Here is a 19,288-nt window from a genome sequence, read left to right on the forward strand (position 1 = left end):
GAGGAAAAAGGAAAAAAATTAAATAAAATGAAAAAGGGGGAAAGAAAAATAAAGAAAAAGAGAAACAAATATGGAAAATAGAAAAAAGGAGGGAAAAAGAAAAGAAAGAAAGAAAACCAGAAAAAATTTGAAAAGAAATTCAAACGGAAAAGAAAGAAAAAGTGGAAAAACAAAAATATAAAAAAAAGTTCAGGAAAAGAAAGAAGAAAAGGGGGAAAAGGGGTAAAAAGAATAAAGGCAAAGAAATCAAAGGACAAAGGAAAAAAAATAAAGAAGAAGAAAAAGCCAAAGAAAGAAAAAAGAAATGAAAACAGAAAGAGGGAAAACAAAAAGGATGAAAAGTGAAACAATAAAGGAAAAAGAAGAACGAAAGAAAGAAATCAAAGGAAAAAAAAGGGAGAAAAATAAGAAAATTTAAAAAAAAGTAAGAATAAGGGAACAAAATTGCTCGTATTGCAAAAACTATAAACAGCTGAAGTCGTCTATAAATATATAAAGCAGGAAAAACTATCGGGAAAGAAAAACCTTTTAAAAAACAACAATAAATGTAATAAAATTCATCTAAACCACCTGTGACACGTCATTAATTAACCTTAATGTAAAGCATGTTTTACAGATATTTCTCCTTAGTGAAATATCAATATCATTAATATGTTTTCCGACTCCAGATTCATTTAATTTGGTGGAAAATCGTGAGAAACGTCTGTTTTGCTGATCGAGGCTGAAGAAGCCGGACTGAAGAGGATCTGATGAAGACGAAGCGTCTTCATCCAGACCGGCGACCTGTCGCTGTCTGACCAGCAGATGGCGCCGTCATGAAGAGGATGAACCAGTGAGTCACCACACAGCAGAAGAGCAGAAACCCCTTTCCTCTCCTCTTTTTCTCTCCATCATCCAGACTGAGATGTGAACTGACTCACTTGATCCTGAAAGTGGCGAGAAAAGCTTGTGATGACGTCGTGGCGTTCACGCTGAGCTGACTGAAGCGGGAAACCAGACGACTTCTTCTTCTTTTATTTTCTTTTAAAAAAGGGTCCAAAGAATCGAGAGTCGGACGCCTGAAGACGATTTCATCAGAGCGCAAGAGAAGACTTGTCAGGTGTGCCGCATTGCATTGTGGGAGTGCATTGAGGTTGCAGTGGTGGTGTTGCCATGGCGACGCTCTCTCCAGCGATCGGTCTTGGAAGTAGAAGTTAACAGAATGCGAATCGGCTCTCTGCCCTACGTCGACTCAAATCACCAACGAGACGACATCTGACCCGCGGTCGGAGCCGGAGACTCGCCGGCGGCGAGTAGAGGACGCCTCTTGGAGGAGCAGAGAGCGGTTTGGGAAAGAGAGAGAGGCGGGACTTCTAGCTCAGCTGAGAGGAGTTTACCGGGGGGTTAGGTGGGATGGATGGATGGATGGATGGATGGATGGATGGATGGATGGATGGATGGATGGATGGATGGATGGATGGATGGATGGATGGATGGAGCCATAGCAGGAAAGGTGAAGAGGTTTTGGAGTTCTATATTTCTTTACTCACCGGAAAGCTGCTGGACTCCGGGCTGGTCATGTGTGCTTAACAACTGGCTCTGAATCGTCTCCACTACTCGCTTAAAGCGCCGGCTGGGTCCTGAACACACACACACACACACACACACACACACACACACACACACACACACACACACACACACACACACACACACACACACACACACACACACACACACACACACACACACACACACACACACACACAAGTTAAATATCGCAGGAGAAAATCCCGAGGCTGTGCACCCCAGGGACAAAATAACCTGGGCGCACAGGAGGAACATGCAGACTAAAGAGTAAATGGTTTGAATCCCTCCGACATTCATGTACACGTTTAAAAAGATGCGTCAAGCAGCGAAGGTGAAAAACAGTCGAGGCCACGACCTGAAATACATGAAGGCCTCCGACGGTCGGCAAACAGCAGAATTAGAGCTCGGTGTGTTTTAACATCAATTTGTTTACATCACACACTTTTAAAAAGTCCAAATATACAATTGCTGTTTTGGATTTGAATCTATATTTATGGGTGAAGTTGACAAAAAAAAGTAATTAAAAAACACGAAAATGGGATTTTTCTTTTTTTCTTTTCAGGAAATAATACTTTCAAATGGAATTCACATCTATAGATATTTTTTTCCTATAGTCGCACAAAGTGTATAAGCTTTTGATATATAATTTACATATGTGTCCTGAGTGTGAGAGAGAAAGAGACTCAAGCTGTATCCAAGATGGATGGACTCCTAATGTGTTAGTGTTGAAAATATAAATGAGAGCGTCATCAGCATACAGCTGAATATAGAAATCAAAACAGAAGGTCATTTAGGACCACTGAGAAAAGACTCTTAAGCTCCGCTGGAGAGGCGACATGAAGCTTTCAGAATATGTCCGGTAAATAAATATCTTATTTTCATTTTATTAGTATTGTACATTGATTTTCAAAAATATTCAAAAATCCAGAATAAAAACAGCTAAATAAAAAAAACAGTTAAGTCAGCCATCGCTTTGAGGAAAGGAAAAAAAAAGGAAATATAAAAGGGGAATAAGACAAAAATAAGAATAAAGGAGGGGAAAAAATAAATGAAAAAAAAGAAAAAAGAAGAAAAGGGAAAAATAAAAAAGGAAGAAAAACAAAGAAAAAAGATTTTAAAAAAGGAGATCAAAGAAAAAACTTGTGAAAAGCAAAAAAAGCAAAAACAAGGAGAAAGAAAAATTTAAAAAAAAAGATTTACCAAAGAAAAAATGGGAAAAAAAGAGAAAACTAAATTTCTTTTTAAAAAGAGACAATAGAAAAATGAAAAAAGAAAACACAAAGGAAAAAATCGCTCAAACTACTGGGAAACGTACAAGAAGTATAAACAGCTAAAGAGTATTTAATGATTAAAACAGGAAAACCCAGGGTTAGAAAACATAGTAAAACCAAAAAACACTTCATTGTTGCAACTTCAGATAATTAACATGTTTTGCGGCTCCAGACAAATTTCATCCGGTGGAAAATCTTCCAAACGACTCTTTGAGTCATACAAGCTGCAGGAAGTCCAACTGTTTACAACGTCAGGAGATGCTTTCCAGGAGGAAATGATTCAGAAGAAAGAAAAGCCGGTTCAAACTATGAAGGTGGGATGTTGAAGGTGAAAGAGGAGGTGGTCGGCAGGACGTCTGCGGCCCGAGAAGATAAATGGACGTCCTGCTGGCCTCCTGCTGGCGGCAGCAGCGGCTCCTCTTACATCAATTCTGCCTCCACTTGACTCCCAGAGTGAGAGAGTGAGAGAGTGTCTCCGTACAAACTACAGCGATTCACACATCATCACCTCACTGTGTGATCTAGCAACCCTCCCTATATCATATATATATATATAATGACATAAAATATATTAATACCTAATAAACTAAATAAAAGTTTTATATTGTGATAGAGAATATAATTAATTTAAATATTGCCACACTATAATATGTATTTAAAATGTAATTGATATTCAAATAGTGTATTATTATTAACATTATGTACATGTCATGAACATTTATGTGTATGTATATGGGTGTATATATGTTTGATGTGCATGCATAAACTGTATATATAAAACTTGTGAATAGTATATATACTCTTTAGTTGGACAATTGTGTGCCATTTGTTGGATTTTCTTTTCTGAAGACGGCCGAAATAAATTCAAATTCAACATTTTTAATACTTATGAGTCAGGAAGAAGGACAATTATAAAATATGACTGTTGAATATTGGACAAGGGGGAAGATGAGATAAGATTTACTTCTTCCTTCCCTTTTCAGGCATGTTAATCAGATATATGTATATAAGTATGTGTGGGTATACTATATATTGCGGTTGTTTCCAATCAATGAGCAGTGTTTCTTCTCTACTTCCTCTCTGGTGGGGGTTTGTCTCGGGCCACAGCGCCCCCAAACCAGCAGCTGGTGTAACTGCACAACATTTCCCAGGCGGTTTGGTCGGGTCGAGTCCTGAACTCTCCCGATGTGAAATGTTAACGATTTGCTGGGTGATTAGGCCCAATAGGAGCCTCTCTCGGCGCCGCTTTAGGACCTCATGTTTGACACTCTATGCTTTAGATTCTCAAAGACACACGCGCAAGTTAAAAAATGGATCGTCTGAAACGCGAGTGGACGGATGATCTGGTACCTGAGAGCAGGGTGAAGGTGACGGAGTAGATGCCGTTCTCCTTGGTGGCGGCCGTGCTCTCCGTGTAGGTGATGTCCACCTGGAACTTCACCGGCTTCTGGAAGACTGTGGGTCCGGCCGTGGACTTGTACTCCGCTCGGAAACTGGTCTGAGAGATCACACTGTGGCTCAGGCTGGGAATCTGCCAGGGGAGGAAGAAGAATCAGAGCAAGAAATAATGGGGTTCATCCCAGATAGACGATTCCCAGATAGACGATTCCCAGATAGACGATTCCCAGATATGTTTTTAGTCTGCATTGCTTTTTTTTTTTCTTCCCCCGCTGCAATTTTAAACTATGTGTCTTTGTGTGTCAAAATACATTACTAATTATCCTAGGTCACTGAATTGTGACGAATAATTCACTTATAATAAGTCGTCTAAATGGGAATCGTCTATCTGAGATGCCAATAAAAAAAATCACTAAAGAGTCGCTAGGTAAGAGTAGAAATAGGTCGAACATAGATGCCAGTAATTGGATTATGTTTATATATAAAGGAAGTGATGATGTTAAATGTTTCCCACACATGGCGCAAATGACAAGATGAATAAAGTCTTTAAAATCATTAAAATCCCCTCCACCCGCCGAGATGAGCGCCTCGGGGAGTAGCCGCGCACGCCAGAGAGACTTAAGCTAATGTAATCTTGAGTCATCCAACAACGCCGCCCCTCCCCCCCCCCCCCCACCTGAAATGAATCTCTATGCCCGGTGAACAGGTGAGCTCTGAGACTGTCACGTTCTGCCATGGCGCTGGGGAGGGTTTAGAGCTGACTCTGCGTGAGGCGTTTGAGTGTGCTCGGAAATGCGGACTTCTTTCGAAGCGCTCCTTCACTTTGGGTGTGGACGGTGGTAGATTTGGCCTGAATGGTTTATTTATCTCACTGTGTTCTTGTGGTTCGGGTAAATAAAGCTGTTATGTGTTTGTACATATAAAACACGAGTAATTTATTATTAAAGTAAACTGTAATTATTATAGTCAATTATACTTGATCAACTAAAATGTAGATTAGAGAATTGTATGTATATTTATATTACATCAATGCTTGATAAAGTATATACCAGCATGTTTATTTAGGATAAATGATTAATTTGGAAACGGTTAACAATTTGACTCAAATAGTTTCTATTCTAATAAAAATGTATTTAATATAAGGAGTACTTGCTAAATTGGCTATTTACTATGAGTGTGATGCCATATTTCTGTAACCTGTGTTGATTATATGTCATCTTGTATAGTTACACTGGTGTTTGTTTGTTTGTTTAAAGGTTTTTCACCTGCATAAAAGAAATGAAGAAAAGGGACGAAGGGAGTGGGTTTGACATTGACCTGCGCCGGCAGGAGTTTGCATTTACTCAGACTTTGTTAAAACTAAGCGGGGGTGAGGGGAGGTGCCGTTCAATGATGTCCTCTGAATATCAACCAGCACCGGCCGCTCACTTCAACAGGCCTGATACTTCATGCTTCTTGTAAATCGACACGATTAGGAAACACAACACATGCAAATCTAGACCATTTCTCATTTTCTCGCACCGCATATCTTAACAATACGACACAATAACACACACACACACACACACACACACACACACACACACACACACACACACACACACACACACACACACACACACACACACACACACACACACACACACACACACACACACACACACACACTGAGAACACAGGATCGAGGGCAAGGCATCTATATGCTAATGATCAATGCTGTTGATTTTCCTGTGACCTCCAGTGGCTCCGCAGTCAAAGAGAAAAGAGAAGCACCGAACACGAGCGCTTTGCCGAACTGAAACCTAAATCAGTTAGCGAATAAGTCAGCGAGAGAGAGAGAGAGAGAGAGAGAGAGGGCGTACCGAGAGGAAGGCCTGAACAATGTCTGCCTTGATGGAGCTGAGAGGCTTGTCCTTGATCACGATGAAGATCTGCTCCTCTTTCTCCAGGTTGATGAAGTTACCAAACCAGGATTTTTTGGCAAGTCTGAAAGAAAGAACGAAAGGAAAGACTATAAACCTCACTGAGCCAATATGATATGTTAGTTTTTTTATTTCATTTATCTATTTAAACTTTATTTTACCAGAAAAAAAAAAAAAAGATTAAACGTCCTGGCAAGTCGAGCAGCAGGTACATTAAGGTTCCAGACAAAACACATAAAACACATGAAAGTGAGAGAGAAGAGAAGGAGGGAAAAGAGAGGGAGGTAGTTTAGCCTCTCAGTGAGCAGACCTGCAGGTCCAGAAGGGGAGCGAGGAGATGAATTGACCGCTGGCCGCGGCCCAGTTGCATCCACCTCCAAGCACTAATAAGCCATATGGACTCCTGCTTTATGAACATGTCATGTTTAGTATTAGATTAAAAGCAGCGGTATGAATTTGGATGTATTTGTATTTTACAGTCTGATTAACGGATGTGAGGCGTGCGACTCGTCCGGGACGTTTCCCCCCAGCCGACCCGCCTCCTGCTGCTCTTCCAGCCAAACCAAACAGGCGTAACCAGGCCAGCCTTGACTTATCGTGCCCATGAGAGCTCCAGCACAGGCGGCTGCCCCGCCTCCTCCCACCCGGCCGCTCGCGACCCGGCTCCTCTCTAACCCAGACCAGAGCCGCGGTCGCTACCGGGAGTAAAAAATAAAGCATTCATGAACGTCACACTTTGGGAAACATCATGCGATCCGGAGCAAAACCATTTGAGTCAGTGACTCGGGGGCTGACCGGTTCTGCACAGTTAAGATACACTATTTCCAAAAGTATTTGCTCGCACGACGTTCCCACGTTTCCCACATATTTGAGAGCTCGAAATTGTCCAAAATCTCTTGGTACACTGAGTGGCTATTGTTCTCTGTACTATAGTACTAATATAGTATTAAAAATACTACTATTCTACAGTTGAGAGCGAGAGACTTCTTTCACCAACGGTTGCAGGAGGAGTCTGCATGCCGAGCTGCTGGATTTAATACGACTGTGGCCATGGAAGTGATTGGAACATCTGAGTTTAGTCGTTTGGATAGCTGTGGCAGTATTCCTTTTGGCAGTACGGTGTAGTTGCGGTGCCACTGAAAAGAAACTCACTCTGGGGAAGACTCTGGCGTGAGGCTGGACATCTCCTCTTGCGTGGGAACTGTAGGAGTAAAGAAAATAAATGTAAAATACAACCAGACTGGTAGAAAGTAAAAAGGAAAAGCTGCAGCAGGTGAAGAAAACGAAGCGAGGTTGCTTTAGTACCTTGCAGTTTCCTGCGGTGGAAGCGTGGCGAGCCCAGGAAGCTGTTCTTGATGGAGTTGAGGCGCGTCCTCCACGGCATGCCCCCGATGGAGGGGCTCGGCGGCGGCGTCGGGGTGGGCGTGCCGGACGGGCTGTCCTTGGGAGTATGCACTGGGGTTCCCTTTGGGGTGGGGAGGGGGCTACCTCGAGGGGAAGGATGAGGGGTGACCTGTATGAGGGGGATAGATTTGGGCGGGTAGTCGTTAAACGGAGAAGGGACGGGCGGCACCGGGTGGAAGTGGTGCAGGCGGATGGGCGACAGCGGCACCACGGGGCTGAACGGCACGGAGAGCTGAGGGCGGGCGGCGTAGTGCGACCGCCGCACCTGAGGGCTGTTCGGGACGGGAGCGCCGGCGATGGGCGACGGAGAGAAGGGCGAGCAAGGGGACGTCGGGGATGTCGGGGTGGGAGGCACCGAGGTGGAGGGCGGCTGCGGGGACAGTTGGCAGGGAGTGGACGGCTCCGATTTGACCGCGGGCGGGTCAGAGCTTTCCGGAAGAGGGTTCGATCGCGTGGCGTGAAGAGGCTTCGGAACGACCTGCGGCTTGGCGGGGAGCGTCTGCGTCTTGTTGAGCGCCGCCGGCAGGGGCTCGCCGCTCGGAGCGAGCGAGTTCGGGGTGGAGACACGGGGGCCGGAGCGATTTGGGACGAGCTCGGGAGACGGACACGGGCTGGTGTTGGGGGACTGGGGCAAGTCTGGGGACTGAGGCGGGACACCGAACTTCCTGACGGGCTGGATTCAACCAATTAGAATCGAGGTGCAGCAAAGATACGGTTATTTAAAGAAAAAGAAAAAAAAAAACAGCAAATAGAAATGAGACACGTGATGCAGGCGGGAAGTGGACAAAGACAGACAGGATGGAGGAGAGGCGGGAACAAAAAGACAAACGACAGAGCATTCAGTAACTCATGCAAAATAAAAAATAAATAAATAAATACAAGCAGAAAATGATAGAAAGCAAATAGAGCTGCTGGAGGACGACAGCAAGCAAACGGGCAGATGTGAGAGGGGACAGGCTTTGAAGACGGCGTGGGCCGTCCCGATAACACCTCCGCCGCCAACATTTCTGCTTTACCGATACGTTTGATTTGTAATTGTGAAATTGCCGTCACGTCGGTTTTTACAATTTCCCCTGGACACTTCCCCTCTCATCCAGAAGCTGAGGCTGAGAAAAGAACCGCCGCCTCTCGCTGAGAGCAGAATCCAGGCTTTGGGTCGGTCTGAGAAATCAATTTCCCTTTCAGATCAGCCTGAAAGACGCTGTGTGGTGAGGAGCTCGTCTCAGGATCCCCCGACTAAGCTCCAGCCTTCTCAGGTTAGTCAGCTGGAAAAGTTTACCGAGCGCTTCCCCGGCTCCGAGCAACGAAAAGTGGGGCTTCCTGAAGCATTCCCTGAGCTGGATTTACACAGAGCTCAGGCCACAGAAAACAGAGCGGGGGATAATAAGTGGAGAGAGAGCGAGAGGGAGAGAGAGAGAGAGAGAGAGAGAGAGAGAAGAGGCTTTGGGAGGAGAAAGTTTTCTATGCTTGCACATCCTTTGTTCAATAAAAAACCACGTTGATGCTTGCACACCCTGATCTGAGACAGGAAATGAAGCTCTGATCTCAGCGGATCCTGTCGACGACATGTACAAGATGGAAAGAACAACTTACATGTTTAATCTCCAAAATGATAAATTCACCAGCACCTGGTCTGAAGGGGTTCCATATATGAAAAATGACTTTGTTGAAATGACTGAACCTCGACTCAAAGTGAAAAAAAACAACTACATACAAACAACAAACTATGTTTCCCTCAGTCTGTTTAAAGTTGATTGTTCTGATCTTATTTAAAAATTTTATTTTTCTCTGATTGCTTTTCTTTGCTCTTGTTTCTTCATTTCAATTTTGTCCGTTTTATTTTGGGTGTTTTTTTCAGTTTATTTACATTCTCCCCTAATTTGATCTAAGACAGGAAATGAAGAGCTGATCGCAGAGTCTCAGTCAAGACGTGACGACAGATAAGAGCAGGTAAACACACTGTGTGTTTCTATTTCCACTGGAGTGGAAGCGCGGGAACAGTGTTACACCGACACAGAGACGCCGTGATATTATATACATATATATATATATATATATATATATTATATAATGCCCGCGAGGAAGCTTCAGGCGCCATTTGCAAGACAATGCTTTAAAGTGAAAACGCAACTTCTTGAAAATGTTTTGATTCGGTCTCTGTGGCAACAGAAAATGCAACCAAAATGCAACTTTTTCTGTGGAAACGCTGCGACTGCGCATGTGCAACGCCGCCAAAGCAAATAGTTCCTCCGCACAAGCCAAAGCTCCACGGGTCAGCCTCTTCGCTCGACGATTTTCAATGTGAGAACGCAAAACTTCCGTCGCATTTTGGGCGTCCATTTACGCGACACAACTGTGCTTGGAGTCACTTTCGGAAAAACGCTCCGACTCGCTCTCCATGTAAACGGCAGGAAACGCCGTTACTAAGCAACAAGACAATAGGAACAACGTTTCCTCCGTCGTGTCGTGACTACCCGTCCATATTCTCCTGCTCACATATTGAACTAGAGCTACACTTGGTAGAGCGCAGACCTTCGCCAACGCCACATTTGGGTCCGCATTTATTACTGAGTTAGCATCGCTAGCATGATAGCCGTTAGCTCGTATCTAACTAGCCCGTCAGGTAGCAACGTCACTGTGTGAAACACTGAGCAGGGAGCGTCTCCATGGCAACAGACGCTGATCTCCTTTGATCTTCTCCATGAGGTAGGCACCACTTTGTATGGGGATTTTTTTTTTCCGCAGTTTTTGGGGATTTTTTCGGAAATGGTCGCTAACGTCCCAAAGTCTAATGGATTGGTCCTTAAATGATGACAAATCATCATTAAACTGTGTGTGTGTGTGTGTGTGTGTGTGTGTGTGTGTGTGTGTGTGTGTGTGTGTGTGTGTGTGTGTGTGACTTACCCGGGGGCTGCTGAGGGGGCTGGTGGAAAGGCCGGAGGAGGCTCCACTAATAGACCGCGACCTGTGGCAGGAACAGGAAAACACACACACACACACACACACACACACACACACACACACACACACACACACACACACACACACACACACACACACACACACACACACACACACACACACACACACACACACACACACACACACACACACACACACACACACACACACAGAGTTGCCGATGTTATTTGTGGAATCAACACGGCTCTGTGACAAAGGAGCTTAGTTCCATGTTGGACATCATCTATAAAGCAGCACAGACACGTGGACTCAGCAGCTACCATCACAAGACGTAACTGAACACACAACAACACTTTGAGCTTTGCTTCTATTTAAAGGGAATTTGAGAGATTTGAGGGTTTTTTTGTTAAAAAGTGAAACTCTTAAGTGCTCTGAGGAGAAGAATGAAGAGGGTCGTTCAGTTGAGTGTCATTTGTCCCGTTTGTCTTTTCCGTCACGGATGTCGTCAATAACCCCAGTGAGCAGAGTCCTGCTCCGAAATGAACAATCACAACACAATCTGTCTCCATCAAACACACACACACACACACACACACACACACACACACACACACACACACACACACACACACACACACACACACACACACACACACACACACACACACACACACACACACACACACACACACACACACACACACACACACACACACACACACCTGTCAACATTTGGAAACACCAGCTGCTCACTGTCACAACACGGCTCCTCTTTTGTCATTCAATCTAATAATACCCATCCTCCTCTCCTTCTCCTTCTCGCTCCACATCTGTGAACATGTGGCTGAGCCCACAGATGTTTTGTCTTTCTTTGAAAGATGAAGGAATGAAACCTAGAGAGTGGGGGAGTTTAGGAGTGACATTGAATCAAGTAAAGGAGACGCGGGAGGACGGGCTGCAGAAACAGGGACTTCGGTTCATTCCTGATGCTGCGGCAGGAACACATGGCCGTTACTAGTGGCCTTAAAGAGGATGGATGGATGGATGGATGGATGGATGGATGGATGGATGGATGGATGGATGGATGGATGGATGGATGGATGGATGGATGGATGGATGGATGGACGGATGGATGGACGGACCTACGTATGTACAGTATGTATGTAGAGAAGAATAGATGGATGCATGGCTGGACGAATGAATGGACGGGTGGACAACGGATGAATAGACGAACTCATGGATGGATGATGCAGGCGATAGATAGATAGATAGATAGATAGATAGATAGATAGATAGATAGATAGATAGATAGATAGATAGATAGATAGATAGATAGATAGATAGATAGATAGATAGATAGATAAAAGAGAAATCATCCTCATGAAAAACCAGACACACAAAAAGAGCAGAAGCAACACAAACAGCGATCGAGAGAGAGAGAGAGAGAGAGAGAGAGAGAGAGAGAGAGAGAGAGAGAGAGAGAATTCAGTGAACACCCACTGCCGAGTTATTTTTGTACGTTTCCCACTTCTATGAGTGAATCTATGACACACTTCCCTTCGCAGAGTCGGCGAAGCCGGCTTCACATTGGCTGGAGTCTATCCTTTCATTCTTTCAGGGAGCAGCTGACCAGACAGTCGCCATCGTTTACATTCACATCCTGCGCTCCGCAACATCATGCAAAGCCAAATGAACTATTGTCTGAACGCGGTCCAAACACCACGTCCTCCGGCTATAGCGAGCATATTGTCGGCGCCGCCGTGCATCTGTTGGTGTCGGGCCAGCGGGTCCATTCAGCTACAGATGGTTCTGCTGTACAGTAATGGGCGGCCATTTGTTGTAATTGTGAACATATAGACATTTTCATCATGTGTACTCTGCGCCACGACAAAGAAAACTCTGTAAAGCTGAGTGTTTCACGGTGACGTTGGTCTGTATGTGACCGATGAACTAAAATGTGTTTGACGTCTCCGGCTCTAATAAAACTAAAAAAACGTTTTTTAGGTCACATAATTAGAGCCTGAACCCTCTTGGAGTCTCATGTTAAAAGCTACTGGAGCCCCGTTTACACGACGTCTCGAGTGAAAACGCATCGCTTTGGCGTTTCACGTTTACACAGCAGCATTTTCAAAACGATCATTTTGGGCCACTAGTAGGCGCTGTTGTTTGTTTTTGTAATGAAAAACATGCAGCGGAGAGCAAAACGCTATAAACATTAACAACGGCAGAACACGGATATTCAAGTGGACATTTGGCCAAGTTGGTTAAAAGTTGTGTTTTCACCCGTTTCCATGGAGACGGAATCGGAGTTGGAGCGTTCTCAAAAAGTTGTGTTTTTGCCCATTCCCTCAGAAACACAGCGTTTTCAGTGGCTCCGAGCTCCGTCACCGTGTCACCGGAAGCTCAAAAACGCAACAAAAGTTTTACATTTTCAATTGAAAAACATTTAAACGTGGCCTAAAGGCAGAGGTTTGAAAAAAAATCCTGACTTTATCAGAAGCTTTCAAGTAGATCTTCACATAAATCAACATTCTCCTTCAATGAGTTTCCCCTCCTCGAGCGAGACGGCTCCCCGAGGACTCCACGCTCCTCAAATCGTCTCAATGTGGGAAGACACACGAGCTTTTAAAGTGCTTTGTTTGGGCCTTTTTTTCCTTTAAAGTCTCTTAAATAAACTTATGTCAATAATTAGCAGAAGAGCTTGACTTCTGAACACAGCTCTACACATTACCACATTCAAACTGCACGCGGCAACTCGAGCTAAAAAAGAAGGAAAGAAAGAAAAAATCTATTGATATTCTCTTCCTCACACTGCAGAACTTTTCCATATTTCATTTACATATCATTAACCTCCCTTCATTTCTCCTGGCATGTTGTTAAGATTTTAAATTAAATCAGTTGGGATTCCTTGAGCTTTGAGTTTAGTAATAAATGTCTTTTTTTTTTTTTTTTTTAAGAAGCGTTTGGTTCTCTAAAGAACGAAGCCGGCGTTCGCATGTCTCTTGGTGTATTACTGTGAAAAAAACATGGCTGCTGCAGCATTTATCCCAAATCTATTCAATTATACTTCACAGGAGCAGTCAAATCACCAATCATCTGTATGGAAATGAAGCCGCGGCGACTGGAGACTGCCTGCACCAGATACGTTGGCGTGAAGGACCGAAGGTTCAGACGTCTCCCGTTATGTAATTTCCAGATAGAAGAGTTTTCCTCTCACTTTCTCATGTTTCCTGTCAAAACACACGTTTCAAAGTCAGGCGCTCTCTGATCTTCAAGTTCTCCGAAGCTCTTGTGCCGTCGACAAAAGTTTGCTTTGTCGGGGGACAGATAAAGTCTCGTTCAGAGGAAGTCGCTGAAAGACGTCCAGACGTCGTCGTCCGCCGCGTTTTTCTGAACGCCGACGGACACGATCGAACAAGGACATGATAAAAGACGGAAAAGTTTCACAATCGTCTTTTTCTGATGAACTGCAGTGGGGGGGGGGGGGGGGGGGGTATTTGATTTGATTTGGAGGCTGCGTTGGACGACCATCCACCTCCAATCCACCGCAGACAGAAGAAAAACTAGCAGCGATTCCACATTAGCATAGCAATTCCATATTAACAGAGGGGGGCGTTCAGGACTGAAGGTCAGCGGCACGTGAGGGACGACAGGTGATAAGGGATGATAGGGAGCGGCGGGAGCACACCAACTGAAGAAAGATGCAGGGGAGCTTTTAATGACTGCAACCAGTGAAATGGAAAAAATAAATAAATAAAAGATTTCAGATATGAGGAGGGCGTGACGTCTTATTGACGTTAACAGGACGAAATATTGGAATGAAAAGGCTCAGAATGATGATTGTCAACAAGTAATGGTGATACCAGCAGAGGTTATCGTGAATGTTTAATGGAGCCATCGCTCTTCCAGGATTCCAGTCTTGACTGAAACAGATAAAATCAGAGTGAAGGACAGAAATGGGGAAACTTCTAAACTAACGCAACCTTTTGAATAAAGAGGAGATAAGACGGGGGTTGCCTGCAGGGATGGAGGAGCAGAACGGAGGCAGCGAAACACGAGGAGACAAATCTGAATCCAGAGGCACCGGAGGACGGGAAGGATCAGGCGGGAGTGTTCCTCCAGACGGATTTAAAGCTTCACTCAGCAAGACGCTAATAATGCTTCCGACAATGGAATGGATATTCAATTTTATTGCCATATATGCACTTTATCTATCCGTTAGGTGCACACTCTGCCTCCACATCCAAGGCTCTGAAAGCTTTTTACCGTAATTTCCGGACTTTCAGCCGCAAATTTTGTCACACGCCGTGAACCCTGTGGCTAAAACAACGACTCTGGATTAACGAGCTTCATGTCAATACATGGGTGATGCGTTCAGGGGCATCACGTAACTTTGAACTTTTTGTTTGTTTCTTTTAATTTTTTTTTTTCCTTTTTAAATTTCATGGGTGCGACTTGTATTTATATCTCCCTCCCTCCCTCCCTCACTCCCACCCTCCCTACCTGCTTCCCTACCTACCTACCTACCTACCTCCCTCCCTCCCTACCTGCTTCCCTACCTACCTACCTACCTACCTCCCTCCCTCCCCCCCTCCGTCCCTCCCTACCTCCCTCTCTACCTCCCCCCCTACCTCCCTCCCTCACTACCTCCTTCCCTACCTACCTACCTACCTCCCTCCCTCCCTCCCTCACCCCCTCCCTCCCTCCCTCCCTCCCTACCTACCTACCTACCTATCTCGCCTTCACAAATGTCACCGCCTCTGAGCAGGAACGTGTGGCGTGACGATGATGATGGTGATGATGGTGATGATGGTGATGATGATGATGATGATGATGATGATGATGATGATGATGATGATGATGATGATGATGATGATGATATAGGTTGTTGAAAGGGGATTTTAAAAGTGCCTCGTGGGGGCGTGGCCCTGGCTCCACTCCAGCGTGTGTAAAAGTGGGAAACCGTTGTGCATCCAGAGAAAGTGGGACACAGTAGGGAGGAAGTGATCGCCGTTGCTGCTGCGCTCTCGTTGTGAAGAGGAGAGATAATTGAGCAAACGCTGGGAAAAGTGCCGCAGATATCGAGGCTCTGGGTTGCTGGAGCAATTTCTCCTGGTCAAACCTTAAGAGGTCGGTCCGATCAAAATAGAATTGTAAAGAAACCATAAGCTACATGTGTTTGAAAAAAGCGGCGCTGCATCTTGCTCCGTCATTACTCGAGGGTGAGACATAGAAGGGGGGTGGGGTGGAGTGGGGGTTGGGGGGGGGGTTAAGGGGGGTGGGGAGGTGGTACCTTTCGTCTTTGCTGCATTTTGTACTGGCGTCAGGAATATCCAAGCTTTTACTGTAAACTGATTTACTACAGACAGGAAACAAAGTGAGCAGAGTCAGTCAGAGTCCAGGTCGCCTTCGCCCACTGCTGGACCACATCTGGACCACATCTGGACCCGCCGACCCTCCAGTGGACACACCCACCGAGACAAAACGCCCCCGGCTCGAGGGGTGTCAAACACTTTCTAACGCTGCGTTTACGCAACGCTTCAAAAACGTGGTTTTTGAATTTTGCTTTTACACAGGAACATTTTGAAAACTACGCCCATGTAGACAGAAACCACTGTAGTTACCATGTCGGACCACTAGTGGGTGTTTTTGTAATGAATCCAGACACGCATGCCCACAGGGAACAAAACACTCTGAACATTAACAATGTTGGAGAACACTTGCATTGTAGTGGACGGACAAACCAAGTTGGATTGTTATTACGGTGACTGTCAAAATAAAACACCAAGTATCAGGAGAATATGGACTGGGAGTCATGACACTCTGGAGGCCGCCATTGTTGTTATTGTCTCTCTACTGAGCATGTGCAGAACCACGAGTTACTACGGCCGTGGTGTGGCAGTGTTTCCATCATTTACGGGGAGACGGGGTAGAACTGTTTTCAAAAAGTTGTGTTTCAGTGGCTACGACCACTGTTGTCGTGTTAACAGACCCTAAAATGCTCTGAAACTTTTTACTGTGGTTCCAGAAATCAGACATATTTACCACATTTTCTTATCAAGACAGCAAATTGATGAGCACAAACACTAAACTGTGTCATTAGTGGACATTAGTTTCAAAGACTTTGGGCTTCCAGTGGGAGCGATTAAAGTCTTTCTGAGTGTGTGGAAAAGATTAATAGCTTTCATCTCTAAACAGAGTTTTTCAAGTGAGATTAGCGGTTTTATTTTAATCAATAAGCTACAGCGGGAGCGTGAAACACGTTGGTTCAGGGGCCGGAGCGGTGAAATAGTGCCATAATAACATTAAACTTCTTTCTTCTTTGTTGTGGGGCAGAGAATACGAATGCTGCGCAGCACAGAATGCTGCTGCATTCTGGGTGTTTTCACAAACTTCCCCCCCCCCCCGACGCCACGGCTTTGACACTGATGCTAGTTTGCCGTCTTTCACGGAAACATCACCGACATCTCAGCTCGGGTCTCGGAGTTGTGTTGTGTCTGCTTCTCTTAAGAAATTTGTTTAATAAATAAATAAATAAATAAATAAATGAATTTTCAAATTTAAACTTAAATAAATAAATGAATGAATGAATGAATGAATGAATGAATGAATGAATGTTGCAGGAGGTTCAGTCCTTCGCCTCTCGGGTCAATTTACGTAAAATGACACAGGGCTCATTTGGATGACGTAGCCGGAAGCAGCAGCCACACTCAGACTCTGTTTCAACTTGGCCGTAAAGGAAGTACTTTAAGCTTGAAACCAGTTTTTAAATGTTGCTGATCGGCCAAACAAAACCAGAGTTATGATAATATTAAAAACTTGATGTCTTTTGATGCGTCTGATGAGATTTGTGGAGGAATTGATGGTAAAAGTTGATTCTGTGCTCTGACTCTGTGGCAGAGAAATAAAAGAGAACCCTGACACTCCTTTCCTATTGGTCAAGAGTCCACCCCAACCAGCCAATCAGGAAACGGCTCCCCCTGCAGTCAGTGTCTCCCCGTGTCCCCGCCCCCCTGCAGGGAAATGTGTTTAGTCAGAACTAATCAACCATGATAATAATAATGATACAATTAATTAATATATATGTGAAAATATACATATATTTGTAGTATTGGCTGCTGTAGCAATGCAGATTGTTACAATTATATTATTGTGCCAGCTTGGTTTTGTAGAAAAACGCCTGGGAATTTCTTGGACTTTTATGTAAACATATAAAGTATGTTGCATATAAATGTGTTTTATAAATGTGACACATTTGTGCATTGGTTTGTACATAAACTAATTGGATATGCTTGTTGTGAAAATCTTTCATTACACATATTTGTGGTCCTCAATATAAAAAGATTAAAGTTTTTCCGAGTCAAATTTGTTTTTATATTTTTGTGGTTTTAGGTCCAGTGTGTTCAGCAAGTATTTCAAAATGAGTAAATAATTGTAGAATCACATCGGAGAGGTTGTGTCGGAAAAACAGTCATTACGTTAATTACATTAATTAACTATAAAATGTCAAATTGTTTACGTTTGACACCCCTGAAACGTTTTGATGTCAAAACGCATCCCCCCCACCATCAACAAATAATTAAGATAAGATCACGCCGCCCACGTTGCGTACCGTTGTCCGTGCTGCGTCATGTCGATGGCCCGCCGGGCCGGCACGGGCGAGCCTCCGTCCGTGACGCTCAGCACCTCCATGGACTTCCTCTCCGGTCTCCTCTTGCCGTGGCGGTTCAACATGGGGGAGTCGACGCGCTTCCTCGGAGGATCTGCACGACACATCGGACACGGCGCCGTGAGGTCCATGCGTCACGTGAACACGGCCACATTGACGGAGTTGACAAACAGTGAACAGGTGACGGTTTCCTTTATATCTGACTGCATCACATTCACATCTTCTATTTCTGCTCCTATACTTTATTCAAAGCTTTTCCTGAACTACTTTCCTCCAGAGGAGGAATGAAAGTGGTTTGGACACTTTGGGAACTCATCCAACACCTTCCCGTCGCACTCAGTGCTGATTTGTTGGAATAAGCAGCAGATTAATTGAACTACTACGTACAGTGATTGTATGTAGTAGTGTTGCCATATGATTCCTTGACTGATAGCAGACCAGCTGGTTTGTACTTACTTACTTACTGCCTCTCGTGCTGAGAGTGAACGTGCAGTGAAATCGTCATGTCAAAAAAACCTGTTTAGAATTGATTAAGTCTTTTACATGTAAACTAAATGAATGGTTTTCAACAGAAACCTCAAAAACATATTTTTCATTGAGTGAAGCTACAACTGTCTCACGCTTAAAAACTTAAGTGGTATAAAACACAGGTCTGTAAAATTCACGACCAAAAACGCCGTTGTGCATTTCCACTAAAGCAAATTTAAGTAGAGCCGAAAAAAACTTAAAAGTGAGGCTAATGCAGCTTATAAAGTTTATTTTGCATTTATGACGTTTCAATTACAAACGATGATGGTGAACATTTTCAGTTTCCTTTTCAGCATTTTTTCTTTTTTGGGGGAAATTTTTTTAATATTTTAGCTGATTTGGCCATTTTGGCTCTTTTAAGCATTTTTGGTTTATATGTTTTATTAGTGAGCCATTTGGAAGCTTTTTTTACTTTTAGAAATCCTGGTCATATAGTCAAATAGTAATTCTAGTCTAATATAGTTATCCTAGTTCGTTTTAGGGGTTTTTAAAGCTGATTTTGCTTTTTTTTCCCCATCAGGGGAAAGAGAAAAATCTTTTTTTCTGATTGAATTTGATAGGGTTTTATCTATTTGGGAGTGTTTTATCTATTTGGTAGTGTTTCA

At 44.0% G+C, this 19,288-nt stretch overlaps 1 protein-coding gene across 1 annotated transcript in view; it reads right to left on the reverse strand.

Moving 5' to 3' along the window:
• The window catches only part of brsk2a (BR serine/threonine kinase 2a), a gene marked incomplete at its 3' end in the record, with an annotated part of 181,912 nt that overhangs the window by 674 nt on the left and 161,950 nt on the right, over nt 1-19,288 (reverse strand). The window contains exons 12-19 of the mRNA XM_080476205.1: nt 18,099-18,249; nt 15,780-15,845; nt 10,469-10,529; nt 7,466-8,237; nt 7,313-7,361; nt 6,101-6,224; nt 4,191-4,371; nt 1,526-1,619 (exon numbers count right to left, since the gene is read on the reverse strand). Of these exons, the coding sequence (XP_080332331.1) occupies nt 1,526-1,619; nt 4,191-4,371; nt 6,101-6,224; nt 7,313-7,361; nt 7,466-8,237; nt 10,469-10,529; nt 15,780-15,845; nt 18,099-18,249 (1,498 nt within the window). The remainder of the gene's footprint in view (nt 1-1,525; nt 1,620-4,190; nt 4,372-6,100; nt 6,225-7,312; nt 7,362-7,465; nt 8,238-10,468; nt 10,530-15,779; nt 15,846-18,098; nt 18,250-19,288) is intronic.

The sequence above is a fragment of the Lipophrys pholis genome, assembly GCF_963383615.2.
Source record: "Lipophrys pholis genome assembly, chromosome: 11".
Classification (NCBI taxonomy): Eukaryota; Metazoa; Chordata; class Actinopteri; order Blenniiformes; family Blenniidae; genus Lipophrys; species Lipophrys pholis.